Genomic DNA, 15,734 nt, shown 5'->3' with positions numbered 1-15,734 from the left:
CACCTACCCATTTTACTACATATTATATATATTGTCAACACCTATTTAACTACACAAGTTTGAAACAAATGGATAGTCTACTTTTACATTTGAATTTCAGTTTTGATGATATAAAAGTATGAGGAATTAAGAAAAAGGACAAAATATCTCGTTTTGTATTTATCCAAATACTATTTGGTAATAAATGCAATTTTGAGAGCACAAGTCATATACTCAATCTTTTTTTTTTTTTTTGCATACTAGTATTATTTTTTTCAAATCACATTTATTGCTACAAACACCTCATTTTTGTTTGTTAATTATATTTTCTACAAGAATATTTATTCTGAAAGCTAGATGAAACTAATCCTAATTAATATTACATTCAATGAGAGCCTCTCTCTCTCACCTTGCGTGTATCTTCCTATCTCTATCTATATATAACAACATCCCACTAACATGAATACGTCAAACTAATCTCTCTTTAGATCTCAAGAACAAGAACAAGAACTTTACTACTTGTCTTCACCAAGGTAAGCTTCTTTTGTAACCCCGAGATCCATATTGTTATTGTCATCTTCACCTTTTGATTGAGCATCGATCTCCAACTAAACTTTTGTCACGCAATCCCCGGTTTTAAACCTATATCGTGTTTCTTACTGTGATTTTTGTAGAGTAATATATCAACATACCGTACGTAGTACGTACTCTTCTTGGAAGGCAAGAAACATGAATCAAGAAGCTGCAAGTAACCTTGAACTTGAACTGAAACTAAATATATCGCCGTCGTTGGATTCTTCTTTGCTCACTGAGAGCTCATCGTCATCGTTATGCTCGGAGGAAGTCGAAGGTGGAGGAGTGGCTAAATCAATGGTGGTCGTTGGTTGCCCTAATTGCATCATGTACATCATCATCTCTTTAGACAGTGATCCTAGATGCCCTAGATGCAACAACCATGTTTTGCTTGATTTTCTCACCGGAAACAACCGTAGCAAGAAGAACACTAATTAAGAAAAACAAAATTATATCAAATTAAGGATGTTATTTTTTTTTTTCATTTTTTTCTTCTTCTTAATTTGTTGCCACATTTATTGATAGTTTGAATTAATCTATAAACGAACGGACATGTTCATATACTTATATTTTGTAAGACATCGTTAGATTTATTTGTAATATTGACCATTTAGCAATGACTATAAATTAAAAAATAGACTAAATTATAAAGTTAATCCATCATAATATTGGATTTAATGGCTAGTAATGATGATGGATGTATCCTCATCAAACAAAATTATAATATTCCGTTTGGGATGCTTGATATTTTTTTTAATTTTTTCTTTTGACTATTGTGATGTTAAATTTTTATAAATGGAAAATGGTTGTTGTTGACTTGTTGTAAGTTCAATGTATATGTACATGTACATGATATATAATTAGTTATGTTTTAAATATGAAAAATGTGGAACAATGACTTTTTTTTTCCTTTCCTCTTTTGCAATATGCATTTCTAACGTTAAATGCAAAGTATATACGTATATAAACACATCATACATCAAACAATAAATATGTTTGGTTTACTTGTTACCAAAGTTGTTGAACTAACAAAATTAAATGTTTATAAGAACATGAAAAAGAGTTGTGCTTATTATATATATGTGAAATCTATTCAACTAGACTTACTAATATATACAGTATATATATATATATAAATGCATGTTGGTTTTCACAATAATGTCGGATTCAAACATTACGTGTGTGTTGTTCCTTTCTCAACTATCAAAAGAAACAACACGTATCCTTTTAGTTAGAGTAGTTCTCTCGCATATTTATCGTTATATTTACCACTATTGGCAAATTTCAATTGAACAAACTAAAATCAAAACACTTCAGAACAATTACAAAATCTTTGACACTAAATATATATCTTACTAAACAAGTTCTAGTTCAAAAATATCGTTCCCAAAACTTCCAATTTACTTCTTGTGTTTATTTTCTTACATTGAGTAAGCTCAACCAAGATATATATAGTTCAACCAAGATTTATATTCGAAAATTAAAAAAAAAAATTGTATTGAGTGGCCCCTAATTAGATTCTCCTAATGATATTGTATTACGTTGAGTGTATTTTGTTGTTGTAAGTGCGATCAAAAGCTTTAAGAATCCCAACAAACTCATCAAAAGCCATCTCATCAAGATTACTAATAAACGCTTGCACACGAACCTTGCAATATCCATAATTAGCTGAATCAAACAACGGTGGTTTTGTCATAGACATGCCTTTTTTATATGACTTCATCAGAAACAAATATCAGCTCTGACTTACGTACTGAACTACTATCCTCACCCTTGATCTACTCGAAACAAGACTGAATCTCTATCGAGAACCCGCTCTGATACCAAATCCCATAAGAGAACTTTTCCAAATTCCATTAGGAAAAACTTTTTCCTTTTTGCTATTTTCCTTTTCCTTATCAAACTCCAATTTCATCAAGCAATGAAATAGTCCTTTTTCCCTTTTGGTTCATCCTTCAATCATGTTTTCTTAAGTCTTCTAGAACCCAAGGACACACATAAAATATCAACATCCTGAATCACGTCCTGTATTAATCAGCCACTTCATCAGACAAAAACCTTGCATCTACAGTTGTATCCTTCCAAAGTGTTTTATTAGGACTAAGATAATTTTTATCGGGTCTTTATGAGTTTTTCTAATAAATCCCAGTAAACAATTTCTTATAAATCAAAAGGTAAGACATATAGATATTTGTTTTGTAGTCCTCATCAATAAGTGATTAGTGATTAACAAGTAACAACCAAAAAATTAAGTGTACTTTATAGTCATTGAACACAAACTATATATATACCATTCAACCAACAACTTTAAACTAATAACAATTGTCTTTTCAAACCATAAAACGTATATATGATTATTGGTAAACGAATTACCTGCCGGCTATACTTATTCCTGTAAAATTAGTCGGGTAATAAAAAAACTCCATTCTCTAACTATTTTATTAAGAAAACATATATCTAAACCATATAGTTGGCCATTGTTTCACGAATCTAGTTGTTACAACTTATCAACATTTCACTAACCCTACCCTTATCCGTTATCTTTATACTATCAGTGGCTACCAAAGTTTAATTATGTGGGTTTGAAACGAGTGGTAGCAAAAAATCATCAACACTATGACAAAATCAATAACGAGATTGAAAAAATATGTCCAACGACGCTAACACCAACTATACAACACACGTGTATTAGTGTATGTATATATATAAATAGACGATAGGTGCAGGTAGCTCATGACAGAAATTGACGGAACACAGAGTTAATCTGATTCTTTAAAATAGTGAGAAAAGCTCAAATGCATGTCTTCATTATTTTATTATTTCATCTTCTCATAGTTCCATAGTTCCCAAGTCACGTGACATTCCTCCTCACCCTCGATCTTTTTGCATGACATTGCCACATAAGATCAATTACACATATGTGTACAAATAGATATAAACTAGTATAAATGAAATAGAATTTGGGAATGATCAGTAGGGTTCGAATGTTTTTAATAGACTAGTATATATATGTCTAAGAAAGAAAAGTTGTTAGTGTTACAAGTCATGCACATATCAAGACCTAACATCCAATCCAATAGTAACAATTGTTAAATCAGAGTTTTAATTAACCCTTTCTCTTTCTCTCACTCACTTTTCCTTTTCACCACAAAAAAGCACTAATTGTGTGATCGTCATCTTAATGACTACTATATCTCTAAACCCTTCACACACACTTCCTCAACACTTCTCTCGGCCTCTTCTTAATAACAAACCCCCCCCCCCCCCATAAGATATATATATAATCCAAAATCGATCATTTCCTCTTGTCGAAGATCAAATCAAAGTTTCTGGTTGATTCCATGGCGAATCTGATCCGAACAGATCATCATCAGCATCTTCCTAAGAAGAGGAAGAGAGGTGAAAGTAGGGTTTTCAGGCTGAAGACGTTTGGGGAGACAGGGCATCCAGCTGAGATGAACGAGCTGTCTTTTCGAGACAACCTCGGAAAGCTACTTGAGTTTGGTCACTTTGAGAGTTCCGGTCTCATGGGAAGTTGGTCCTTTCAGCTTGAGGTTCATCGCCACCCGAATCCTCTCTATGTGCTTCTCTTTGTCGTCGAAGAGCCCATCGAAGCCTCTCTCAATCCCCGTTGCAACCATTGCCAATATGTTGGTGACGTCCTCTCTCTCTTTTCCCTTCTCTCTTTGTGTGACCTGTGTATACAATTTTTCATATCTATCTATGCATGCGTATATATGTACTAAGATCATAAGCAGAAAATTTGGTAAGAAATGACCTAGCTCAACATGTAATTAAGCATCTTTCTTTGCATCTTTTTTTTTTTTTGTGAACCGCATTTTTCTTTGCATATATCTATGCATGCTTATACATAAAACAAAAAAAAAAACAATATATATGGTAATAGAGATCAGATGATGTTCATCGCTGCAGGATTTTAGGTCAAGCCTCACTTGATAAAATATATGTTTTGTTACTCCACGTTTTATGAAAATGTAATATGTTGCATCGTCTAGTTACATACTCAACCGGGGAAAAAAAGATTTATGCATTTATATGTAGAGATCAAAAATATATATTATACAATTGGTTTGTATGGAATCTTGCAGGTTGGGGAAACCAAATGATATGCAACAAGAAGTACCATTTCGTGATCCCCTCAAAGGAAACAATGGCAGCCTTTCTAAAACTGGAAGGTGGAGGCTACGCTTTTCCCGAAAGGGAAAGTTTATCGCATCTGGTGGAGCTTCAAGGCCATGTCCTTCACGGCTTCTTTCACTCCAACGGATTTGGTCACTTGCTCTCTCTCAACGGCATTGAAACCGGTTCCGACTTAACCGGTCATCAAGTCATGGATTTGTGGGATCGGCTTTGTACCGGTTTAAAGGCCAGGTATATATATTATATATGATATATTAGTGTTCGTATCATACTGGAGTCTTCCTAGCTATTATTTGGGATGTACACATAGTTAGTCATTTTATTTTGCTTAATATAGGAAAATAGGGTTGAACGATGCATCGCACAAAAAAGGAATGGAGCTGAGACTGCTGCACGGGGTAGCAAAAGGAGAGCCATGGTTCGGTCGTTGGGGTTACCGGTTCGGGTCAGGGACATATGGAGTGACCCAAAAGATTTATGAGAAGGCACTTGGATCGGTCCGTAACGTTCCTTTGTGCTTGCTTAACCAACAACTAACCAGCCTAAACCGAGAAACTCCAATCCTCTTGTCAAAGTACCAAAGTTTATCCACTGAGCCATTGATCACTCTCAGTGACCTCTTCAGGTTCATGCTTCAAATCCATTCACGTCTTCCAAAAGATAACTACATGCATAACTCCCGAAACCAAATCATCTCCATTGATAGTACCAACTGCAGATGGTCTCAAAAAAGGATCCAAATGGCTATCAAAGTGGTCATAGAGTCACTAAAAAGAGTCGAGTACCGATGGATATCGAGACAAGAAGTGAGGGATGCAGCTAGAAATTACATTGGGGACACTGGTTTGCTTGATTTCGTGTTGAAGTCGCTCGGGAACCAGGTGGTCGGGAACTATTTGGTCCGACGTAGTCTAAATCCGGTGAAGAAAGTGCTAGAGTATTGCTTGGAGGACATATCAAATTTGTTACCAAGTAGTAACAATGAACTCGTACCACTTCAAAACCAAAACTCAATGGGGAAGATGACGACGAACGGTCACAACAAGATCACAAGAGGTCAAGTGATGAAAGACATGTTTTATTTTTACAAACACATTCTCATGGACCACAAGGGAGTAGGGGGCATACTGAACCAAATTGGAATGGCTTCAAGGGCAATCCTCGACGCTAAGTACTTTTTCAAAGAATATCACTACATAAGGGATACATCGGCGAAAACATTACACTTAGATGAAGGGGACAAATTAGGAATATTCTGTACTATCGCGCGGAAATATCATCATCATAACAACGAGATGACAATGCCTCCACAAGAATGCATAGTGGTGAGCAAAGATGCAACATTGAGTGAAGTGTATGGAGAGGCGGAGAGAGTCTTTAGAGATATCTATTGGGAACTAAGAGACGTCGTGGTGGAGTCAGTGGCGGATGGTCAAAGGGAGATCACAAGGGTCGATGAAATGGCAAAACTAATGAGTGGGAATAAAGGATTGGTATTAGAAGGGAGTGTAGGAATGATGATGAACATTGAAGTGATGAAATGTTACGCAGATGATAATAAGAAGAAGGATAAGAGAATCGAGTGTGAGTGTGGAGCAAAGGAAGAAGATGGAGAGAGGATGGTGTGTTGTGACATTTGTGAAGTATGGCAACACACAAGGTGTGTTGGTGTTAAACATAATGAGGAAGTTCCTCGGATTTTTCTTTGTCAAAGTTGTGACCAACATCTTATTCCTCTCTCTTTTTTACCCTAATCAAGAAATTCATGCTATAACCTTCATTTTCTATCTTTATAACATCATAATACATAACTTGTATACCTCGACGTGTATTAATTTTTCGGGAATACCCAAGAAAATAGAAACAACTTAATAGGCCTAAAGATATATGTTAATATTCTAATTCCTATATAGTTATGTTATTATCTCTTAGTTAGGGTAATTACGTATGTAGAAATACCCAACTCTTCCATTGAATATATTATCCCCACCTTCTGTGTAGGAGAACATCAAAATCTAAGGTTCAAAACACATAATAGACGAGAACAACAACAGCATAAAAAATGTCTCTGGTTTTTCTTGGTAGGATGTGGAAACTTGGCCTTAGAAACTCATCCGATGCCATCGTAAGCCTTCTCTATTTATGTGGTTTTTTTTTTCTTATTTTTATTTGTTTTCACTCGCTATTTTACATAATACATGTATGTTGGGGACAGATGCAAGCAGAGCGGGTTCGGTTTCTGTCCTCTTTGGTAGAGTCGTCTCCGTACCTCTTGAACAGGACATATGCTGTGAGAGGAGGCTCTTCAATGAATTTGTACGATCCAAGGAAGGAACAGACGGTAGTAGCTGACCAGGGGATGATGACGTATCAATTAAGTTACATAGGAGCATCCAGAGGATGGGTTGGTTTCATGAATTCTAATGATCCCAGCGTCTATCTCACCAACATGTTGAATCACAAAGTCATATCCTTGCCTCCTCTAAGTCCTGATTGTACTTATAATGCCATAATCAACATGTCGCTGTCCTCTTTCCCAAGTGACGACTCATGTGTCGTGGCCATCAAGTTTTATGGAGGTCGGATGTGTTTCTGTAGGCCTGGTGACTCAGCCTGGACCAAAACGGAAAGTTCCTCAAAAGTTTTGGATTGCTCCAGCGTGCTCTACTCCAACCGTGATTCCAAGTTTTACTCGCCAACCTTCAGGCTTGTCTCCAAGCTCACTTCACTGCCAAAACATATGACGCTAGCACGTGCAAGATGAGTCACCAAGATTTCCCCGAGGTGACTTATTAGTTATTACCAGAGATTTGACCGTCTCAAGTTACCTGATTTGCTATGGTCGGAGTTTGAGCTGCTAGAGTCGTGTTTCTACACTGAACACTTAGTGGAGTCCCCCACCGGCGAAGTTTTTGACATCATGTGGTGAGTAAAGTAATCAAAACTTTTTTGATTGCTTTCATTCTTATTAGCAAATTAAGTGTAGTATGACCTGGTTTGTTTTCTGAGGCAGGTTTCTTCAGTTATCCCACGGTGGAAAGGCGATACATTGGAAGGAGTGTAACAAGAAATATAAAAACAAAGAGGTGGTGAGAAAAACAAAGAGGTTCATGGTTTATAGAGAGGATGAGGACTGTTACACGTATGACATTGGGGATCTCTGCATATTTCTTGGTCAACAACATAATGAAGCCTTTTGTTTGCAATCGAGCCAGTTCACAGGCCTTAAGCCTAATTCCATTTACTTTGCTGCCCTTGGTCATAGTGGTGTTTACAATCTTGCCACCGACGCAATCCATGATCTCCCTTTCACCAATCCCTTTCTTATGTGGCTTGCTCCACTCTCACACTAACTCTCGTAATATGTTGTGTAGTCTCTGCATTTGGAATTTGATAAAAAAAAACATTTATTCGTCAACACAGAACACAGTCATGTTTAATTATACGTTCAAGGTCAAAGGAAGATAGCTCACAGGGGTTCAAATCTTTGTTAAATAAAAGATCGCTCTATGGTTGTTTAACTAGATTAATGTAATAAGCATATCTAATACAAGTCATTTAGTCATCATTCTATGAATTTTCCCGGAAAAAGAAAAAGAAGTAATAAAAGTGACGTTTATTAGAGTGCAATAATTAGAGATACATGAAGAAGAGAGAGAAGCCGACTTAGACCGAGTCCAAGAAACAGAGTAGTGAGTCAAAAACGTGCGCGTTTCTCACACTTGTTCCCTTCTCCTTCCTCGTAACCCTTCACTCCACTATACATACACCATTTCTGAACTCTTCAGATTAACAACAACAAAGACAAAAAAAACAGAGACTTTTAAATATTTAACAACAAGAAGAAATAAAAACAGAGACTTTTAGAGACGACGACGACTACCAAAAAAAAAACGAGACTTTGCAATTTGGAAACTATGTTCAATTCAGATAAAGATCTCTCTGTTGTTGTGATCCGTGATGTCTGGGCTCATAATCTTGAATCGGAGTTCGAGCTAATCAGCGGGATCGTCGAGGACTACCCATTCATCTCCATGGATACAGAGTTTCCCGGCGTGATTTTCAAGGCGGATCTCGCCGTACTCCGCCGTGGAAACCCGAATTATCTCTACAACCTTCTCAAATCCAACGTCGACGCTCTCAGCCTTATCCAAGTCGGCCTAACCCTCTCCGACGCCGACGGGAACCTCCCTGATCTCGGCCAAAAAAGCCGTCGCTTCATTTGGGAATTCAATTTCCGTGACTTCGACGTGGAGCGTGACCCACACGCGCCAGATTCGATCGAGCTGCTCCGTCGTCACGGTATCGATTTCGATCGCAACCGCCGCGAAGGTGTCGGATCTGAGAGGTTCGCGGAGCTGATGATGTCTTCCGGACTGATCTGTAACGAGTCGGTGAGCTGGGTGACGTTTCACAGCGCGTACGATTTCGGTTACCTAGTGAAGATACTCACGCGCCGGGAGCTTCCGAGCGCGTTGCGAGAGTTCTTGGGGCTGCTCAGAGCTTTCTTCGGCGAGAGGGTTTACGATGTGAAACACATCATGAGGTTTTGTGAGCAGAGGAAACTCTACGGTGGTTTGGACCGGGTGGCTCAGTCGCTCGATGTTAACCGGGCGGTTGGGAAATGTCATCAGGCCGGTTCGGATAGTTTGCTGACGTGGCAGGCGTTTCAGAGGATGAGAGATTTGTACTTCGTCGAGGATGGGGCGGAGAAACACGCCGGAGTTTTGTTTGGTTTAGAGGCTTTTTGAGTTTTATTTATTTGTTTATTTAATTAATTAACTCAATTAATTATTGTTGTTAATCATTTATTTATACAGCAGAAATCATTTAAAAAAAAAAAAATCATCCCTCGCTTAACCAAATTTATAACCGGAATAATTGGTAAGAAAAAATGACCAACTATAACATCAAATGTGAATGATTAACTTGGTATATCTTAGCCAATTTACACTTCATACTTCACGTTGAGTACAATATTGTTTGAGCTTAGCCTTTGAAGTATAACTTTGTATTTTTGTAATCATTAGGAAAACTGAAAAATAATTTTTTTTAAACCATATATCATTTGATCCTGAAATTGATATTGGAAAACATAATGTACATTTTTCACATTTTCTTGTTGTTGTTTAAGGGTTTCACATATAGCATTGCATGGAATCAGAAAATCAAATTATTCACAATATTGTAACATGTATAGAAAGAGATGCAAGAGCTAGGAGGAAGGATCAGTTCCTCATTCTCATCTTAATTGAAGAAGTTTGGTGTAAGTCATCGTCGTCGTCAACATCATCATTACTATTATTATCAAGAGGATTATTAACATATAAGCGAAGCAATTTCCCAAACGACTTGCCACGGCGGTCGTGTGGTGGCCGAAGATGTGAACAGACGTCAACAAAAGCTCTGACGATGAGATTGTGATGAGGAGAAGGGTTTATATCCAAGAAACACCTTAGAAGCTCCTTAAGGTCATCTTCTGTCTCGATATCTCTCTCTTCGATCATTTGATTCATCGACTTCTTGTAATCTTCGAATGGATTGTTTGATTCCTTAGCCATCGCGACGCTCTCGTCGATCTTAGGACATGGACTGCGTAGAACCGTAGGAGAAACCGGTGGCCCGGGGATGTAATGGTTGTGAGAGGAAGGTGGGACGGTAGAACAGCAACGGCAGGCCATAAAGATGGGTTTGAATATGGTTTTGAGTGTATACATCATCTTCTTCTTCAAATGCATTTTTATTTTTATTTTACAAAGAGGGAAGAGAGGACAAGTTGAGATTATTGAGTGAGGATGTTGGTGTGGGAAAGTTTGTTAAAAGAGGGAACCTTTTTTTCAGACTTAGCTTGGAGATTCAGCATCGCTATGCTCATTGCTTTTGGGATGTGCAATTTTGATGGATTCTTTGAAGAATAATAATTAATTCGAGCTTGAGGTGAATTCAAAGTTATATTTTACGTCATGCTATCATTTTTAAGGCACTACCTCTAGTAGAGGGATTGATAAAAACCGATTCGAACAAAAATGAAATCATCCAAATCGAACCACAAGTTATTTTATACAAAAGAAAAATAAAATGAATGCCTAACTAACTGAATACGACGAACCTAGTGAGCTTGTATACCCATAAAAACTATATATCATAATAACGAAACTAAAATCACCAAAACCAAAATAAACCGGAAGAGAAATTAAGCAAAAATTAACTATTTAACTGAAACTATAAATTCTAGACCGAAATAAAATATGGTTTCATTTGGTACCTTGAAAGCTTATTATTTACGCTCCTGACTAGAAGAAACTCTAAAAGGTATTTTGCAGTTTCACTCGACTAGAGAAGAAAAACAATGGGTTAAGGGCGGGCTATTCTATATAAGCCGAGAAGCTAAAAAAATAGAAAAAGATACAACGAAGGGTTGGTTTCTCTACTTTTATTTTTTTGCAATCTCTAATTCTATGATAACGCAATGCAGCTACTGTACAAGTACAACATAACTCTGGATGCATGCACCCAAATCAGATTCTATGTACAGATGTATGGTGGGGCTTGACCTGTTGTATGGTAACTTCAGCTACCTGTAGATCTCGTAGCAGTTGAATCTTCTGGCGTTGGGCTCGATGGAGTTTGTGGCTGCTCCAAGGTTGTGTTGCTTGGTTCAGCGTGGTTTTGATCAAATGAGCCCAAATGGTTCCAGTCCGGTCCAGCTAATGAAAATGAGTCAAGGAGCTCCAAACAAATTTTTAATATTTGGGGGGGAAAAACTCAAGCCGCATAAAGAGAGATAAGATCAAAGCAGAGAAAGTGACAGAAGTCGAAGGATACATTCATCTGGCCACAAGTCTGTGATGCTGACTTCACCAACCTCTGATCGAAGCCAGTAATCTACACCCATCTGTACATGATGCAACATACATGTAAATAATGATTTAACCCGAGCATAATTTTCTAGATATGATCTTTGTTGATTACTTTTCCTGGCTATATGTTTCTGAACTGTTATTATGGAGTTCGGCCTGTGATTATGTATGTGATGAAATATAACTGTAATTATGTATGTGGTGAAAATATTTTAAAACTGAGGAAACAGCTGGGACTTACATCCAAATCTGGAGGAACAATCTTCATGATACCATCGACAAAGTCATGAGATTCGATCTCAGAGTAAACTCTTTGGGTATCATCAAGTTCCTGTGTTTCCATGTTTCTTTCGGTGCTGTCCTCTTCCATCGGCGTGGCTACATCGTGGTTCTCAGGGAGACCAGATGTTGAAGGAAGATTTGAGGGTCCATCAGGTACTTTTGAGGGCTCATCAGGAACTTTTGAAGGTTCATCAGTGTGAGGAATGTCCTCAAAACTCTCTTCGAATTGACTAAAAAAAACACAATATAACTGTCAGTCTCACTTCCGTTTCACAGATTTATCAATGGCAAGCAAAACGTTTGAGGACAGGGATTACCTGACTAGGTACACGTCTATTGGTCCCATTGTGCTTCTTAAGATCATTCTATATCTCCTCTGAGAATAACCACCAGCCTGATTAATGGAGATGGAAACAGTTAACAGACTGTGCATCGGTCATTTGATTTTGTGTGCTCTTAAGCTTACCTCATCAGGATCTGGCACCTCAAGAGTTGTTCCATGTGGTGCCTTCACAGCTATCAGCGTCTTATTCTACGCAAGGAATGAGAAACGCCACAAAAACATGTTTCCCCAGTGAGTAGAATACAAGGCAGAGAAATACACACGAATTACTAGAAGAAGACCAAACCTGGAAGCACGGTAGGTTTTTGATGTCGTCTTCGGTGACAAACAGTAACCTAAAATGTAGAGAGTCAGAATAAACATATATGGTATATCATACCTTTCGCCAGAAGAAATAACAGGAGAAGCTTACCTTTTGTTGTTTTCATCCTCACTCAAGCTTGTTAATCTTTCCTGTGAATCTCTGCAACCAGGTCGATTTTCAACAAGACACAATAACAGCAAAAAGGGAAAAGAAAGGAAAATGACCTATGTGAATACCTGATTTGGTCATCTAATTTTGCCTCCTCAACTGTGAGGTTATGTACTTCATCCTGTACGAGGATCGAGGGTAACAAAATGTCAAACTAAATTGGTAATGGGAATTTGAGTAGACCCAATAATTTTCCAAACAGAAAACCAAAACAAGAAATAAATCTAAGTGACTGAGATTGAAGAAAAATGGCAGTAACCTATTACACTTTGTCAACATCTATGTAATTAAACTATAAGAAACATGAACAGAAGCCGGTCATTCAAAATGTGCTAGTAGAGGGAAACTAGACAAAGCTTGCTGTCAATGTTTGTTTTTTGGGATATATTTTCTGGTATCTTAGTTACCCCCTTAACACATTCAAGCCTCAGGAAAAAGGCAAAACAAGAACCGGACAAATGTTCATAAGATGTTCAAGAAGACAATCTAAGCTAACCTCTTCATACCCTTAACATTAAAATAATAAAGGAGCTAGCAGTGAAACGTTTAACTGAAAGGTAAATGAATACATAGGCATGTTCTGTACCTGAAGGTTAGCTATGCTTTCAATTGTTTCTCCTGGTTTTGAGACATCAAGACCCCTAAGACAGACAAAAAAAAAAAAAGTACTGTCACTCACACATGAGGCATCAAATAGAAGAAAACCAAGATTTGACAGTCGCCAGAAATGCTTACTTCCACTGAATCCTGTTCTTGAGCGTCTTCTCTATCAAACCTATTCCTTCTAACACATTGGTTATATCGTATATCCTTCTCTTTTGTACCTGTACCAACAGGAACACACAGTTAATATTTGACAGAAAGTGATACATCAAGAAGGCAGTTTAGAGTTTGAATATGCCACCTCTAAAGTCTCAGCTGCTTTATTTAGATCGAGAATACCATCCTCTGCTTGTTTTATCAAATTAATAAATTTCTTTGTCAAAAGACCTGAAGCAAATTAGATCACAGAAGAAGCTTATTATTCAAAAAACCTGCAGTGTATAATAGATCATAAGAAAGCTTAGGTTGGTGAAATAAGCTATTACCTAGTGAACTATCATATCGACAAGTACCGGCCTGTGCAAAGTTATTTCCAGGAGAACCTGCCAACACAAAAGATCCTTGTCACTACATTGCAATGATTGGACTCTTGTCTTTCATTGCAACTAAACAAAAAGAAAAGGAAGGCCTAGCTCAGATGAGCACATAAGCAAAAAATTATGATTGGCGTACTAACAGTCGGCCGTATAGATAGAAAGAAAACAGAGCATTCGGACCAAACTCACCTGCATTAGAACCAGAAGCTTGCGTTCCAGATTTATTAGACTTCGCAGACCTAGAAGTTTTTTTGGCCTTCCCTCCTTTCCCTGATACAGGTGTTTGGAGAACACCGGTACTCAATTCATTGGCCTCAACTATTTGGTTTACCGCATCTGTCTTACGCTTCAGCTGCCAATAGAGGGAACCAAAATTGTACAGTTAAAAACTTGAACAAATGGATAACAGAAGTTGACACCACACTAATTCTCGATTCCTATAATCTTATCCTATCAGCAGCTGAGCAGCATACTGTCACTTTGCTGAAGTCTAAAGGTATATAAGCAAACCTTTAAATCCTAAGAGAAACATAGCATAATTCACTCAACAGAAGCATAAAAAAATGCATAAATCTGCTCTAAATAGCAAGAACAGTAACACCAAAAAACCCTAGTCAAACAACTAAACTACTCTAAAGGCAATAACAACTTGCAATGCTAATTCCATGTACTAGACAAACCGCAATTACACAGCCAGAAACAGATCGCAACACAATTCTCATGAAAAACTCCAAGCTACGATATCATCATCAGTTCATCACAAGCCTCAAAATCAAGAACACAGAAGAACCATAACGAAAAATACACAAACAGAATTGACACTAGGGGTGAGGTGGAGACTTACAGTAGATTTAATAACAATCGAGTCAGAGACGAGGTGATCAGCAGCAGCAGCAGCTCCTCCAGCTAAGCGAGTCTCGGCGGAATCAAACCTGTGATACTCGCCGGGAGCAACTAAGGGAGGCTTCATAGAAGACAGAGAAGGATGCTGCTGCTGCCGCTTCGAAGGTGGGAATTTCTCAGGTTCGTCCGACATGAGAACGAATCTCGACAAGATAACAAAATCCCCAAAAAAAGAAAGAGAAACCGAAAATTCAACCTCAGAAAAAACGGATCTCCGGTAAGCAGAGATCCTATTAGGTATACGGAAGCAGATCTACGGCGAGAATAACGGAGATTCCGGGGAGAGAATGTGAAGAGATCGACGAATCGAAAAAAAGCGGGAGAGAAAGAGAGGAAGAAGAAGAAAGAGAGAGGAAGCAGAAGGGATTTTATTAAAAGAAGAAAAAAAAAAAAAAAAAAGAGACGGTGGAAGAGAAAGAGAGAAAACGAGGGAATGAGTTGCGTTTGGTTCAGATTACTGATGTGGAGGGAACCTGCGCACTTGTATCGTCTTTTAACCAATATCTCAACTAAATTACTCTCTTATATGTTGTATTATCTTTCTTTTTTATTTATTTAATTAATTATATATACTACTATTTTATTTTTATATTTTGTCAACCAAGTTAATATTAATAAGCTGGGTAACTATTTTTGGATACAGTTTTATTTCCTTGAGATTGACAAAAAGAAAAAAATGTATTTTTTGGATTTATTCATTATGAAGAATTTGGAGCATAAATAAAAAGATTCCAACAAACTGTTGCATCAGTTACCACGCGTTAAGCATGGACAATTATCGTCAAAAACATTTACGTTTTCTTTACACAAAAATATACAGTATATATAAATGAAAATAGGACACTGAGGAAAAAATTAAAAATAAAAGAGAGAATATTTATACTAAAATTTTGGTTTGTTTTGCAAACCCGTGAAAGCTCAAAACAAAATCATTTGAACTCTGTAAAACTAAAGAGACAAGTACAATGTTTTCGGGTTGACCCAGAAACAGAGCAGGAGGGAGTTAACTACTGTCCTCTAAG

The 15,734-nt window shown here is 37.4% G+C and overlaps 6 protein-coding genes across 6 annotated transcripts; 4 read left to right on the top strand and 2 right to left on the bottom strand.

The window, feature by feature from the left end:
• The first annotated feature begins 410 nt into the window (after positions 1 to 410).
• LOC17884314 lies at positions 411 to 1,169 on the top strand. Its single transcript, XM_006289237.2, has 2 exons — positions 411 to 512; positions 654 to 1,169. The coding sequence occupies exon 2, from the start codon at positions 709 to 711 to the stop codon at positions 988 to 990; it is 282 nt and encodes a 93-aa protein (XP_006289299.1). The 5' UTR covers positions 411 to 512; positions 654 to 708; the 3' UTR covers positions 991 to 1,169.
• Positions 1,170 to 3,893: 2,724 nt separating this feature from the next.
• Positions 3,894 to 6,467, top strand: LOC17883853 (PHD finger protein MALE STERILITY 1). Its single transcript, XM_006289246.1, has 3 exons — positions 3,894 to 4,206; positions 4,662 to 4,944; positions 5,051 to 6,467. Exons 1-3 carry the CDS (start codon positions 3,894 to 3,896, stop codon positions 6,465 to 6,467), a joined length of 2,013 nt encoding a protein of 670 aa, XP_006289308.1.
• Positions 6,468 to 6,775: 308 nt separating this feature from the next.
• LOC111829913 lies at positions 6,776 to 8,066 on the top strand. The gene is made up of 4 exons (XM_023779971.1): positions 6,776 to 6,838; positions 6,929 to 7,398; positions 7,510 to 7,638; positions 7,727 to 8,066. The coding sequence occupies exons 1-4, from the start codon at positions 6,776 to 6,778 to the stop codon at positions 8,064 to 8,066; spliced, it is 1,002 nt and encodes a 333-aa protein (XP_023635739.1).
• A 238-nt stretch (positions 8,067 to 8,304) lies between these two features.
• LOC17883195 (probable CCR4-associated factor 1 homolog 11) lies at positions 8,305 to 9,512 on the top strand. The gene has a single exon (XM_006286655.2). The coding sequence runs from the start codon at positions 8,631 to 8,633 to the stop codon at positions 9,462 to 9,464; it is 834 nt and encodes a 277-aa protein (XP_006286717.1). The 5' UTR covers positions 8,305 to 8,630; the 3' UTR covers positions 9,465 to 9,512.
• Positions 9,513 to 9,843: 331 nt separating this feature from the next.
• Positions 9,844 to 10,644, bottom strand: LOC17884537 (transcription repressor OFP10). The gene is given in 3 exon segments (XM_006288732.2): positions 9,844 to 10,472; positions 10,474 to 10,539; positions 10,541 to 10,644. Coding segments are annotated over 3 exon segments (645 nt in total). The 5' UTR covers positions 10,589 to 10,644; the 3' UTR covers positions 9,844 to 9,941.
• Positions 10,645 to 10,951: 307 nt separating this feature from the next.
• Positions 10,952 to 15,096, bottom strand: LOC17883604 (transcription factor E2FB). Its single transcript, XM_006289431.2, has 14 exons — positions 14,654 to 15,096; positions 13,999 to 14,161; positions 13,759 to 13,815; positions 13,575 to 13,660; positions 13,406 to 13,494; positions 13,257 to 13,311; positions 12,739 to 12,791; positions 12,611 to 12,661; positions 12,485 to 12,533; positions 12,322 to 12,387; positions 12,173 to 12,249; positions 11,815 to 12,085; positions 11,539 to 11,608; positions 10,952 to 11,420 (listed from the first exon to the last, which is right to left on the bottom strand). Exons 1-14 carry the CDS (start codon positions 14,843 to 14,845, stop codon positions 11,284 to 11,286), a joined length of 1,416 nt encoding a protein of 471 aa, XP_006289493.1. The 5' UTR covers positions 14,846 to 15,096; the 3' UTR covers positions 10,952 to 11,283.
• Between the last annotated feature and the right edge of the window lie 638 nt (positions 15,097 to 15,734).

This window comes from Capsella rubella, unplaced genomic scaffold (genome assembly GCF_000375325.1).
Source record: "Capsella rubella cultivar Monte Gargano unplaced genomic scaffold, Caprub1_0 scaffold_6, whole genome shotgun sequence".
Lineage (NCBI taxonomy): Eukaryota > Viridiplantae > Streptophyta > Magnoliopsida > Brassicales > Brassicaceae > Capsella > Capsella rubella.
This window is presented reverse-complemented; position numbering and strand designations above follow the sequence as displayed.

What these genes read in the sequence shown, in the direction of transcription:
- LOC17883195 (XM_006286655.2), top strand. Translation starts at nt 8,631, where the DNA reads ATGTTCAATTCAGATAAAGATCTCTCTGTTGTTGTGATCCGTGATGTC.
- LOC111829913 (XM_023779971.1), top strand. Translation starts at nt 6,776, where the DNA reads ATGTCTCTGGTTTTTCTTGGTAGGATGTGGAAACTTGGCCTTAGAAAC. An exon ending in TACTCCAACCGTGATTCCAA is followed by an intron (nt 7,399 to 7,509) that starts GTTTTACTCGCC and finishes GTGACTTATTAG; the next exon opens with TTATTACCAGAGATTTGACC. An exon ending in GAAGTTTTTGACATCATGTG is followed by an intron (nt 7,639 to 7,726) that starts GTGAGTAAAGTA and finishes TTTCTGAGGCAG; the next exon opens with GTTTCTTCAGTTATCCCACG.
- LOC17883853 (XM_006289246.1), top strand. Translation starts at nt 3,894, where the DNA reads ATGGCGAATCTGATCCGAACAGATCATCATCAGCATCTTCCTAAGAAG. An exon ending in CAACCATTGCCAATATGTTG is followed by an intron (nt 4,207 to 4,661) that starts GTGACGTCCTCT and finishes GGAATCTTGCAG; the next exon opens with GTTGGGGAAACCAAATGATA. An exon ending in TGTACCGGTTTAAAGGCCAG is followed by an intron (nt 4,945 to 5,050) that starts GTATATATATTA and finishes TGCTTAATATAG; the next exon opens with GAAAATAGGGTTGAACGATG.
- LOC17884314 (XM_006289237.2), top strand. Translation starts at nt 709, where the DNA reads ATGAATCAAGAAGCTGCAAGTAACCTTGAACTTGAACTGAAACTAAAT.
- LOC17883604 (XM_006289431.2), bottom strand. Translation starts at nt 14,845, where the DNA reads ATGTCGGACGAACCTGAGAAATTCCCACCTTCGAAGCGGCAGCAGCAG. An exon ending in AGCTTCTGGTTCTAATGCAG is followed by an intron (nt 13,816 to 13,998) that starts GTGAGTTTGGTC and finishes TTGTGTTGGCAG; the next exon opens with GTTCTCCTGGAAATAACTTT. An exon ending in AAGCAGCTGAGACTTTAGAG is followed by an intron (nt 13,495 to 13,574) that starts GTGGCATATTCA and finishes CTGTTGGTACAG; the next exon opens with GTACAAAAGAGAAGGATATA.